Raw genomic sequence first — 13102 nt, 5'->3', positions numbered from 1 at the left:
CACAAGGCTGATTTCTCTTAGCCCTGACTCCCTTTACCACCTCCCCACCCTCACACTGGCTGTGCACATCCTCTTAAAATGAACAGAACTGAAAAACAAGAGCCTGGGACTCTAGGCTTGTCTTTCCTGAATATCTCAACACCTAACTTTTGGGAGTCTAATGGAAGTCAGTTATAGCACAGAGCACACATTCATCCTGTTTGTCTAAGATGAAAATCTGCAGTCAAACAGAAAATGTTTGGGGATTCTCCTACAACTCTGGTTGCCATGACGACACCTGGCCTAGCATCACTCCAGTAGCAGGATAATTGAGTATGTGACTCCTGGTCCTCCTGACAGCATCCTGTTATACAACGGTTTGATTCCAGGATTTCCTGTATGTTGAAGGCATGGCTGTGCTCCATAGCCTATTGCTTAAAAATTACATTTGGTGAAAGCAGCTGAGAAAAAAAAAACGTTTTGTTCTTTGATGACGATGAAGAGGGAGGTGGTTGACTGGTATGCTATGCCCTGAAATACAAAGATAAAAGTAACGTTAACAGATACTGTGGTGCCTGATCAGATCTCCTTTGTGGGGTTGGCACCCCCCTTTGGCTGATCGCAAATCACAACTGCCACGTTCTCAGAGGATTGCCCCTCAGACTGTGGGAGTTCCCTTGCCTGGAAATGCCTGGGAGGTTTTGTACAACCTCTGAAGCCATCGGCTGACTATTCTGCAGTTACAAAAGCCCAGTCTCCTTAACTCTAGGTGGAGCAAGTTTTGGATGGCCATTTATGATAGAAAACTCCCTGCAGGGTCCGGGTGGATTTCGGCTAGAAATGCACCCTGCCTTCTTCCTCTGCCCTATTCTGTTTCTCTCACTCCCTACAGATTTCTCCTGAGAGCCTTCCCTCAGTAAGTCATGTGCACACACAACTCCACCTCAGGTTCTGCTTGTAAGGAACCTGACCTAAGACAATAAGCCTGCCAAATAAGTGTCTAGTTAATTGCTTTGTAATAAGAAATTAAGATGCTTATAGATACAACATTACACGTAAAGCTGCTTCAAAGTCTTTAGATGAGATTTCAAAATGGTGAATTTTGTATTATCCGCTATTCTAATTTTTAATACAGTGATTTAATATTTTTTAAGGTATCGAACTTATCCCTCAAGTGAGGATAGAAGATTTAAAGCAGATGAAGGTAAAATGGCTCAATCATTTTGCAAGCACTCTTAAATGACACATATTGGTGACACCAATATATTTTTATTTCTCACCAGATGTATTAATCGTGGCTACAAAACACTGATTTGGGACCCTCTTTGTTTCTTCCACAGGCTTACCTGAAGCATTTAAAGAAACAACAGAAGGAACTAAATTCTTTAAAGAAGAAACATGCAAAGGTATGGTGTGCTGAGTGTACTTACATAGATATGTGTGTGTGATTTTGTTTACTTGTTTGTTTTTCTACTTTTAGCTCTCTGATGAAAAGCTGTTATTCTGTGTAATGAACCAGTGGATTCTTCACAGGCAAAAACGTGGCTTAGAAACTGACACCAGCCAACTGGACAGTAGTACCTTCATTTTCACTTATTGGAAAATGACATTTAAAAACAGAACCCGTTTGGGATTGGCTGTCACTGATTTGTAATCTGCATTTCTAACAGTTCTTTCAAAAGATAACAAAGCCTCGCCCATTTAAAAATAGTTTAATTATCGGACTTTATCTAAAAATAAATAGGCCATAACCAGACTCTTGAAGACCAGCTTATAGAGGCACCTCCATCCCCTGGGTTACAAGTCCTTTACCACACACAGTGCAGGGAGGGAGGTACTAGCCAGCTCTGAACTTCTCACCCACCACTCCTGGAGAGAGGGCTCTTCTCACTTTCCCCATTATGTAAACTCTGCTTAGTGGCCTACTTCTGAAATAGAGTTGTTTTTCCTTTTCGCCCATAAGGAGAGGTTTTTTTTTTTGACAGTGATCATGAGAAATTATAAGAGCTGGTTGGCCTCAGGAGTTCTAGTGTGGGTTGGAAACTTCACCACACTCAGGCATCATCCTGCTTCCCATCGCTCCTCACAGGGAAAGGAGGAGAACATAATACCTCTTTTCTTCCCAAGATGGATCACAACACTCCCTGGGGCTGGAAGGGTAATGTGTGGGTTCATCCGTTTAGGGCAACAGGAGCAAGAGAAAATTTCTTAAAGGACTTCAGAGTTCTTTTAAACTAATCTTGCGTTCCACTTCTTTGTACTCTGACTCAGTCCTCAAACTAAAGCATGCGCTGCAGAGCCAGACTTGAGTGATGTATCTCTGAATCACTCCAGATATTAAAGTGCAGGGCTCACGGCCCCGATTTAACAATTTGTGCTCCTTTGAGAAACTCAGCCTAATCTTGGCCTAGTAATATTCCCTGTATTATTGAACTGATAGCTTGGTGGATTTGCGGATCTAGAGGTAACTCCACAGACTCTTTGCTCCTAAATTTCATGAATAAGTCCATTTAATGGAATTCCTTTTTATTGCCCATAGGGGACTCTTGCCACAGATTTTTAGAAGTGTGGGACTGTTGGAGAGAGGGCTGCTTAACGCAGTGCTTTCAATTTTGTTGGTCGCTGGCAACAACCTAGAATATGGAAAGGCAACAGAAAAGAGGGAGAAAAGGCAACTTACCTGACTTTGATTATAGGGATGGACTTGGTACCCACATGGCAAGACAGCGTCCCCCAGATCTTTCTTCCATTGAACTTGGATCTCTGTCACTGAGGCAGGCATCTCCAAGGCCTGTGGGCTCCATGGAAACTTCCAACTTTTGACCTTACCCTCATTAAGTATTTCTTTGAGGCACAACCAGGAAACATATACTGTGACCAATAATAAAAATAACAATGATAGCGGCTAGAATTTTTACCTGCTCAGTATTTTCCAGATGCTCAGCACTTCACATTTATCTGTCTCATTTAATACTCTCCACCCTAGAAAGCAAACTCTATTTAAAAGTCTCCATTTTGCATGTGAAATGAAGAAATTGATGATTAGGGAGGTTAAGTGGTTGAACTATTGTCTCCACACTGGAAAGCAGCAAAGCGAGAATTTGAACCCAAACCACCTGTGTCTAGCACCCATACCCTTACTGCATTATTCTGTGAAGGACATCAGATGCTTTGGTAAGTAGACAAGTTCGCCTTGTTACATCAAATGCAGTGGTAGCCCATGGGATGTTACGAAAATCCCCATCGAGTTTGGATGGTATCCATACACTTGTTATCTGTACAGCTGCTAAGGAATGGTCCTCGATTCTTCGGAACTTGACCTACATACTACAGAGCAGAGTTATCTGTTGATTTCTTTGTCTGAACCTGTGGTTCCAAGCTGACTCAGGTCAACAAACAGGACCATCTGCTTTATCAGAAAAGTGGCAAACAAAGATGGTGTCTTCATCAGCTTGGGCCACTGTAACAAACTGGCATAGACCAGGAGGCTTACACAACAAACATTTATTTCTTAGAGTCTGGAGGCTGGATGTCCGAAGGTCAAGGTGCAGCAGGTTCCATGCCTCATGAGAGCCCCCTTCCTGGATTTCAAAGAGCCTCCTTGCTATGTCCTCACATGGTGGAAAGAGCCATCATTTCTCTCATGTCCCCTCTTCTACAAGACTGATCCCATCCCTGAGGACCCTACTCATGACCTAGTCACCCCCCAAAAGCCCCACCTCCAAATTCCACCTCATTGGAAATGAGGGCTTCAACATAGGAATTTGGAGGGGGAACAGAAACATTCAGTCCTTTAATAGGTGGAAAATTACTTTTCTGTGACATAATTTAGAGCTGGCCTTGGTAGATCTTCCCCTGCACCTCAGACACCACTGCACTTCATTCAGCCAATCCCATTTCTTCGTGCATGTTGTTTAATAACCAGTAGATCCTGGATGGCTAAGAGAATCCATGTTGCTTTCCTTTGTAGAAAACAAACGAGCGTCTTGGAGCCCCACATGACAGTAGAACCAATACCTAAAAGGAGATTTTAAATCTCCCTAAATCCAACTATCTGCATTTGTGTGGACTCTCAGAACAGCTTTAGTGTGCCATTTTTGGAGGAAGTGTTTAAGATTCCTTAGGTCGAACAACCGAGAAAATTGCCCTAGTAAAATGTGCCGTGCTTGCCTGTTGCTTTTCAGAGAGCTTTTCAGGAGTATTTCTGAGTAGGGCAATGCCTTTCATAGCTGCTTTTTCAGAACCTCATGCACTGCAGAAGTTCCCATTACAACTGTGTGATTATGAGCTTACGAATGAATCCCTTCCTCCACATTAAATGCACAGGGACCCACTTTATTCAGATGGCTTTGGCAGTATAATTTATGAATTCGGAATTCTATAGTGTTTTTTTGTGGGGTTTTTTTTCCTGTTTTTTTTTTTTTTATTCAATTACTTTGCATCTAGTGTATTATTAGTTTCAGAGGTAGAGTTCAGTGATTCATCAGTTGCATACAACACCCAGTGCTCATTAGTCCAAGTGCCTTCCTTAATGCCCATCCCCCAGTTACTCCTTGCCCCCACCGACTTCCCATACAGCAACCCTCAGTTTGTTTCCTGTAGTTAAGAGTCTCTCAGGATTTGTCTCCCTCTCTGTTTTTGTCTTATTTTTCCCTCTCTTCCTCTATGATCCTCTGTTTTGTTTCTTAAATTCCACATGAGTGAAATCATATAATTGTCTTTCTCTGATTGACTTCTTTTGCTCAGCATAATACCCTCTAGTTCCACCCACATCATTGCAAATGTAAGATTTCATTTTTTTGATTGCTGAGTAATATTCCATTGTATGTATAGACCACGTCATCTTATCCATTCATTTCTCAATGGACATCTGAGCTCTTTCCATAATTCAGCTATTGTGGATGTTGCCGCTATAAACTTTGGGGTGCAGATGCGCCTTTGGATCACTATGTTTTCATTCTTTGGGTAAATACCTAGTAGTGCAATTTCTGGCTCATAGGGTAGCTCTATAGTGTTTCTATCATAAGACTATTAATAAGGTTAACATTTATTTAGTGCCAGTTTTGTGTTACATATTTTGGGGGGGGTAGCAGAGGTAGAGAGAAAGAGAATCTTAAGTAGGCTCAATCCCATGACCCTGAAATCATGACCTGAGCCGAAATCAAGAGTCAGATGCTAGGGCACCTGGGTGGCTCCGTTGGTTAAGCAACTGCCTTTGGCTCAGGTCATGATTCTGGGGTCCTGGGATCTAGTCCCGCATCGGGCTCCCCCTGCTCAGCAGGAAGCCTGCTTCTCCCTCTCCCTCTCCCTCTGCCTGCCGCTCCCCCTGCTTGTGCTCTCTCTGTCAAATAAATAAAAACCTTAAAAAAAAAAAAAAGATGCTTAACTGACTGAGCCACCCAGGCACCCTTGTGTTACACATTTTATGTACATTCTCAACTCCTCACAATATCCCTGAAGCCTAACACTGTCCACATTCTAGAAATGAATAAAATGGAAAAGAGGTGAGTCCCTTGCCTAGAGCTATGTAACTAACTAATGCTGGTAACGGGCCTCATATGCTTATGTCTAACACACACCTTTTACAACTCACCACATTATCACTGTTCATTAAAAATGCATTTCATCTATTTTAACTCCCCAAGGGTTTCCCAAATAATTTCAAATAATTAGAGCTTCTGTCTATATGCTTTCTGTAATTTTTCAGTCTGTAATATCTCCCTAATATTTTCCATGGTCTCATCTGAACTATCTTCTAAGATGAAGGATTTACCTGAATATTTTATTTACCAAATCCATACTGAGGCCTACTCTGCGAACACACTTGTCTTTCAAAACGAAAAAGGGAAAACCAGTGGAGCAGGGTGGAAGGATGTGTGTGTCTTCTAACATAGGACACTTAGTGCCTCACCGCCATGTGAACTTGTTTATCCTAACACTGATTTTTTTCTTCTAAATACTTTTAAAATGGTAAGACTAGCTAATATATATTGAGACTCACTAAGCACTCAGGTATTCTTGTAACAATTATATAAAAGAGCCCTACCATTATATTAACTTGTATCAGTTAAGAGTCCTATTTTTCTCAATAACAAACTACCCGCAAATGTAGTGACTTCAGACAGCAGCCCATTTATTAATTCACAATTTTGGGGGTCGCCAGTTTGGCCAGTAGTGGGCAGATGGGGGCGCTGGCTGATTTAGGAAGGCCTCTGCTGAGCCACTTCTTGCTGCTTTATGTGACCTCTCATCTTCAGGTGAGCTAGTTATTCATCTGGTAGGGTTTCGGAGACCAAGGAGAAGCAGTACCTGATCACTTCCGCCTCGTTTTCCTGGCGAAAGCAGACCATCAGGCTGATCCAGATTAAAGGGCTGAGGACTCTACTTCTTGACAAGAGGAGTCTCAAAGTCACATCAAAAAGTAGGGGGGATGGAGAGAGTGGATACAGAGAGAGAGAGAATTGCCATTTCTGCAAACCATCTACCAACCATTTGTCAGGTGAGATAATTTACACTTAAAAGAACACACCTTGACTAAATGGCAGAGTCAGGATGTGAATTAAATTCTAACTCCAGAACTCAAGGTTTTTTGTTTTTTTTTTTTAGTATAGTTGACATACAATGTTAAGTTAGTTCCGGGTGTGCAACGTAGGGATTTGACAAGTTTGTACACCGTGCTGTGCTTACCACAAGTGTGGTTGCATCTGACACCATATGATGCTGTTACAATACCATTGACTATATCCCTTATGCTGTACTTTTTCTTTTTAATTTTTTTATTGTTATGTTAATCACCATATATTACATCATTAATTTTTGATGTAGTGTTCCGTGATTCATTGTTTGTGCATAATACCCAGTGCTCCACGCAGAACGTGCCCTCTTTAATACCCATCACCAGGCTAACCCATCCCCCCACTCTCCTCCCCTCTAGAACCCTCTGTTTGTTTTTCAGAGTCCATCGTCTCTAATGGTTCGTCTCCCCCTCCGACTTACTCCCCTTCATTCTTCCCCTCCTGCTATCTTTTTTTTTTTTAACATATATTGCATTATTTGTTTCAGAAGTACAGATCCGTGATTCATCAGTCTTGTACAATTCACAGTGCTCACCATAGCACATACCCTCCCCAATGTCTATCACCCAGCCACCCAATCCCTCCCACCCCCCACCACTCCAGCAACCCTCAGTTTGTTTCCTGAGATTAAGAATTCCTCATATCAGTGAGGTCATATGATACGTGTCTTTCTCTGATTGACTTATTTCACTCAGCATAACACCCTCCAGTTCCAGCCACGTCGTTGCAAATGGCAAGATCTCATTCCTTTTGATGGCTGCATAATATTCCATTGTGTATATATACCACTTCTTCTTTATCCATTCATCTGTCGATGGGCATCTTGGCTCTTTCCACAGTTTGGCTATTGTGGACATTGCTGCTGTAAACATCGGGGTGCACGTACCCCTTCGGATCCCTACATTTGTACCTTTGTGGTAAATACCCAGTAGTGCAATTGCTGGACCGTATGATAGCTCTATTTTCAACTGTTTGAGGAACCTCCATACTGTTTTCCAGAGTTGCTGCACCAGCTCGCATTCCCACCAGCAGTGTAGGAGGGTTCCCCTTTCTCCACATCCCCGCCAACATCTGTCATTTCCTGACTTGTTAATTTTAGCCATTCTGACGGGTGTGAGGTGGTATCTCCTTGAGGTTTTGATTTGGATTTCCCTGATGCCGAGCGATGTTGAGCACTTTTTCATGTGTCTGTTGGCCATTTGGATGTCTTCTTTGGAAAAATGTCTGTTCATGTCTTCTGCCCGTTTCTTGATTGGATTATTTGTTTTCTGGGTGTTGAGTTTGGTAAGTTCTTTATAGATTTTGGATACTAGCCCTTTATCTGATAGGTCATTTGCAAATATTTTCTCCCATTCTGTCGGTTGTCTTTTGGTTTTGTGGACTGTTTCTTTTGCTGTGCAAAAGCTTTTTATCTTGATGAAATCCCAATAGTTCATTTTTGCCCTTGCTTCCCTTGCCTTTGGCGATGTTTCTAGGAAGAAGTTGCTATGGCTGAGGTGGAAGAGGTTGCCGCCTGTGTTCTCCTTTAGGATGTTGATGGACTCCTGTCTCACGTTTAGGTCTTTCAACCATTTGGAGTCTCTTTTTGTGTGTGGTGTAAGGAAATGGTCCAGTTTCGTTCTTCTGCATGTGGCTGTCCAATTTTCCCAACACCATTTGTTGAAGAGACTGTCTTTTTTCCATTGGACATTCTTTCCTGCTTTGTCAAAGATGAGTTGACCATAGAGTTGAGGGTCCATTTCTGGGCTCTCTATTCTGTTCCATTGATCTATTTCTTTGTGTCTTCTTCAATTTCTTTCATGAGTATTTTACAGTTTTCTGAGTACAGATCCTTTGCCTCTTTGGTTAAATTTATTCCTAGATATCTTACGGTTTTGGGTGCAATTATAAATGGGATCGACTCCTTGATTTGTCTCTCTTCTGTCTTGTTGTTGGTGTATAGGAATGCCACTGATTTCTGTGCATTGATTTTATATCCTGCTACTTTACTGAATTCCTGTATGAGTTCTAGCAGTTTGGGATGGAGTCTTTTGGGTTTTCCACATACAGTATCCTATCATCTGCAAAGAGTGAGAGTTTGACTTCCTCTTTGCCGATTTGGATGCCTTTGATTTCTTTTTGTTGTCTGATTGCTGTGGCTAGGACTTCTAATACTATGTTGAATAGCAGTGGTGAGAGTGGACATCCCTGCCGCGTTCCTGACCGTAGGGGAAAAGCTGAGCTTTTCCCCATTGAGAATGATATTCGCTGTAGCTTTTTCATGGATGGCTTTTATGATATTGAGGTATGTACCCTCTGTCCCTATACTCTGAAGAGTTTTGATCAAGAAAGGATGCTGTACTTTGTCAAATGCTTTTCCTGCATCTATTGAGAGGATCGTATGATTCTTGTTCTTTCTTTTGTTAATGTATTGTATCACGTTGATTGATTTGCAGATATTGAACCAACCTTGCAACCCAGGGATAAATCCCACTTGCTCATGGTGAATAATCCTTTTAATGTACTGTTGGATCCTATTGGCTAGTATTTTGGTGAGAATTCTTGCATCCATGTTCATCAAGGATATTGGTCTGTAATTCTCCTTTTTGATGGGGTCTGTGTCTGGTTTGGGGATCAAGGTAATGGTGGCCTCATAAAATCAGTTTGGAAGTTTTCCTTCCATTTCTATTTTTTGGAACAGTTTCAGGAGAATAGGTATTAATTCTTCTTGAAATGTCTGATAGAATTCCCCTGGGAAGCCTTCTGGCCCGGGCTTTTGTTTGTTGGGAGATTTTGGATGACTGCTTCAATTTCCTTAGTGGTTATAGGTCTGTTCAGGTTTTCTGTTTCTTCCTGGTTCAATTTTGGTAGTTGATACATCTCTAGGAATGCACCCATTTCTTCCAGGTTATCTAATTTGCTGGCATAGAGTTGTTCATAATATGTTCTTATAATTGTTTGTATGTCTTTGGTGTTGGTTGTGATCTCTCCTCTTTCATTCATGATTTTGTTGATTTGGGTCATTTTTTTTCTTTTTGGTAAGTCTGGCCAGGGGTTTAATCAATCTTGTTAATTCTTTCAAAGAACCAGCTCCTAGTTTTGTTGATCTGTTCTACTGTTCTTTTCATTTCTAGTTCATTGATTTCTGCTCTGATCTTTATTATTTCTCTTCTCCTGGGTTTAGGCTTTATTTGCTGTTCTTTCTCCAGCTCCTTTAGGTGTAGGGTTAGCTTGTATATTTGAGACCTTTCTTGTTTCTAGAGAAAGGCTTATATTGCTATATACTTTCCTCTCAGGACTGCCTTTGCTATATCCCAAAGATTTTGAATTCTTCTTTAATTTCCTGGTTGACCCATTCATTCTTTAGTAGGATGCTTTTTAGCCTCCATGTATTTGAGTTCTTTCCGACTTTCCTCTTGTGATTGAGTTCTAGTTGCAAAGCATTGTGGTCTGAAAATATGCAGGGAATGATCCCAATCTTTTGGTACCGGTTGAGACCTGATTTGTGACCTAGGATGTGATCTGTTCTGGAGAATGTTCCATGGGCACTAGAGAAGAATGTGTATTCCGTTGCTTTGGGATGGAATGTTCTGAATATGTCTGTGAAGTCCATTTGTTCCAGTGTGTCATTTAAAGTCTTTATTTCCTTGTTGATCTTTTGCTTAGATGATCTGTCCATTTCAGTCAGGGGGGTGTTAAAGTCCCCCACTATTATTGTATTGCTGTCAATGTGTTTCTTTGCTTTTGTTATTAATTGCCTTATATAATTGGCTGCTCCCATGTTCGGGGCATAGATATTTACAATTGTTAGATCTTCTTGTTGGATAGACCCTTTAAGTAGGATATAGTGTCCTTCTTCATCTCTTATTACAGTCTTGTTTTAAAATCTAATTTGGCTGATACAAGGATTGCCACCCCAGCTTTCTTTTGGTGTCCATTGGCATGGTAAATGGTTTTCCACCCCCTCACTTTCAATCTGGGGGTGTCTTTGGGTCTAAAATGGGTCTCTTGCAGACAGGATATTAATGGGTCTTGTTTTTTAATCCAATCTGATAGCCTGTGTCTTTTGATTGGGGGCATTGAGCCCATTTACATTCAGGGTAACTATTGAAAGTTATGAACTTAGTGCCATTGTATTGCCTGTAAGGTGACTGTTACTGTATATTGTCTGTGTTCCTTTCTGGTCTATGCTGCTTTTAGGCTCTCTCTTTGCTTAGAGGACCCCTTTCAATATTTCTTGGAGGGCTGGTTTCGTGTTTGTAAATTCCTTTAGTTTTTGTTTGTTCTGGAAGCTTTTTATCTCTCCTTCTATTTTCAACGACAGCCTAGCTGGATATAGTATTCTTGGCTGCATATTTTTCTCGTTTAGTGCTCTGAAGATATCATGCCAATCCTTTCTGGCCTGCCAGGTCTCTGTGGATAGGCCTGTTGCCAATTTAATATTTCTACCATTGTAGGTTGCATATCTCTTCTCCTGAGCTGCTTTCAGGATTTTCTCTTTGTCTCTGAGACTCGTAAGTTTTACTATTAGATGTCGGGGTGTTGACCTATTATTATTGATTTTGAGAGGGGTTCTCTGTGCCTCCTGGATTTTGATGCCTGTTTCCTTCCTCACATTAGGGAAGTTCTCTGATATTATTTGCTCCAATATACCTTCTGCCCCTCTCTCTCTTTCTTCTTCTTTTGGGATCCCAATTATTCTAATGTTGTTTTGTCTTACTGTATCGCTTATCTCGAATTCTGCCCTCATGATCCTGTAGTTGTTTATCTTTTTCTCAGCCTCTTTATTTTCCATCATTTGGTCTTCTATATTGCTGATTCTCTCTTCTGCCTCATTTATCCTAGCAGTTAGTGCCCCCATTTTGGATTGCACCTCATCAATTGCCTTTTTGATTTCGACTTGGTTAGATTTTAGTTCTTTTATTTCTCCAGAAAGGGTTTCTCTAATAACTTCCACGCTTTTTTCAAGCCCAGCTAGTATCTTTAAAGTCATGATTCTGAACTCTAGGTCCGACATTGTACTAATGTCCGTATTGAGTAGGTCCCTGGCTGACGGTACTACCTCTTGTTCTTTTTGCTGAGGTGATTTTTTTCATCTTGTCATTTTGTCCAGAGGAGAATAGATGAATGAGAGAACAAAATGCTAACAGGTTAACCACGTCCCCAGCAAATGGGATATGTATACATATCAGAAAAGACCTGAAACCAGGGGACAAGAAAGAAAAAGAAAGAGAAGAAAAAAAGATAAAAACAAAAACAGAACAATACAGAAAAGGCAGAATATGATCAAATATGATCAGGCTAGTGCATAGATCAGTGCCACACACTAGATTTTGGGCATATTTTGGTCTGTTAGAGAAAAGTGCCTCCTAAAATTTTAAAGGAAGAAAGACATATGTACAAAATAAGGATTGATACAATGAAGGGATAGAAGATGACTAAAGATGAAAATTATAAAAGATTTTATAAAAGGAATTGATAAGTTGTTTGAAAGGGAGAGAATGTGATCAGGCAGGAGACTAGAACAAAGCCATACACTAGTGATTTAGGGTATATTTTGATCTGTTAGATGAAACTGTATCTCAAAATTTTAAAGAGAGAACAACTTATATATATATATATATATATATATGCCAAAAATAAGGGTAACTACTATGAAGGGATAAAATATGACTCTAAAAATGAAAAATAAATTTTTTTTTAAAAAGGGATTGATAAGATGTTGGTTGAAAACGGGAAAAAGAAAAATTAAAAAAAAAACAGTTAAAGAAAATTAACTTTGATGAACTAATGAATCATGGTAAAAAAAAAGCCATGAATTCTATGTGCAGTATTCCCCTAGCGCTGGAGTTCTCCCGTTCTCCTTGATCGGTAAACTTGGTCTTGGCTTGCTGGCTGTTTGTGCTGATCTTCTGGGGGAGGGGCCTGTTGCCATGGTTTCCAAGTGTCTTTGCCGGAGGCGCAATTGCCCCGCCCTTGTGAGTCTGGGCTAAGCAAGCTGCTGGGGTTTGCTCTCAGGAGCTTTTGTTCCCTGCGAGCTTGCGGTACAGCTTTGGAGGATCAGGGCGAAAATGGTGGCCTCCCAATCTCCACCCGGAGGACCTGAGAACTCGGGGCTCCGCTCCTCAGTGCACCCCCAGAGAAAAGCAGTCACTCCTGTCTCCCCGGTCTCCGGCCGCACTCCGTGCTCACCCGGCCTGTGACCGAGCGTTTCTGTCTCTGGCACCCGACCCCGTGTGGAGTCTCCAAACCCAGCAGATCCCTGCGGTGCACTCCCACGCCGCTCCTCCCGGAGGAGGAAGGGGAGTCTCCCCAGCTCTGCCGTTTGTTGGGTCCCTGCTGGAGGAGCAGTGACCCGACTGGGCCGCGGATCACAGTTTATGGCAACCGCGAGCTGAGAGCCGGCGCCTCGCCTCCGTCTCTGCAGCCGGCTTCCCCGCTCCGATACCTGGGAGCTCTGCCGCACTCAGGCACCCCCGGTCTTTCTGTGACCCCGAGGGTCCTGAGACTGCACTGTCCTGCAAGGGTTCCACTCCCCGCTTAGCCACTGCAGCGACGTCCCTCAGCGG

General features: G+C 41.8%; 1 protein-coding gene across 14 annotated transcripts in view; it reads left to right on the top strand.

Annotated features, from left to right (window-relative positions):
• PLCB4 (phospholipase C beta 4) overlaps positions 1–13102 on the top strand; it is a 414002-nt gene that overhangs the window by 377702 nt on the left and 23198 nt on the right. For all 14 annotated transcript variants that reach the window (XR_003524780.1, XM_027623038.1, XM_027623041.1 and 11 more), the window contains 2 exons: positions 1134–1183; positions 1320–1385. Coding sequence is in view for 13 of the 14 variants with exons in the window: in XM_027623038.1 (XP_027478839.1) it covers positions 1134–1183; positions 1320–1385 (116 nt within the window). In the remaining variant the exon portion in view is untranslated. The remainder of the gene's footprint in view (positions 1–1133; positions 1184–1319; positions 1386–13102) is intronic.

The sequence above is a fragment of the Zalophus californianus genome, chromosome 8 (genome assembly GCF_009762305.2).
Source record: "Zalophus californianus isolate mZalCal1 chromosome 8, mZalCal1.pri.v2, whole genome shotgun sequence".
NCBI classification, from domain to species: domain Eukaryota; kingdom Metazoa; phylum Chordata; class Mammalia; order Carnivora; family Otariidae; genus Zalophus; species Zalophus californianus.
Note: the sequence above shows the minus strand (reverse complement) of the source record. Positions and strands in the feature narration are given on the sequence as shown.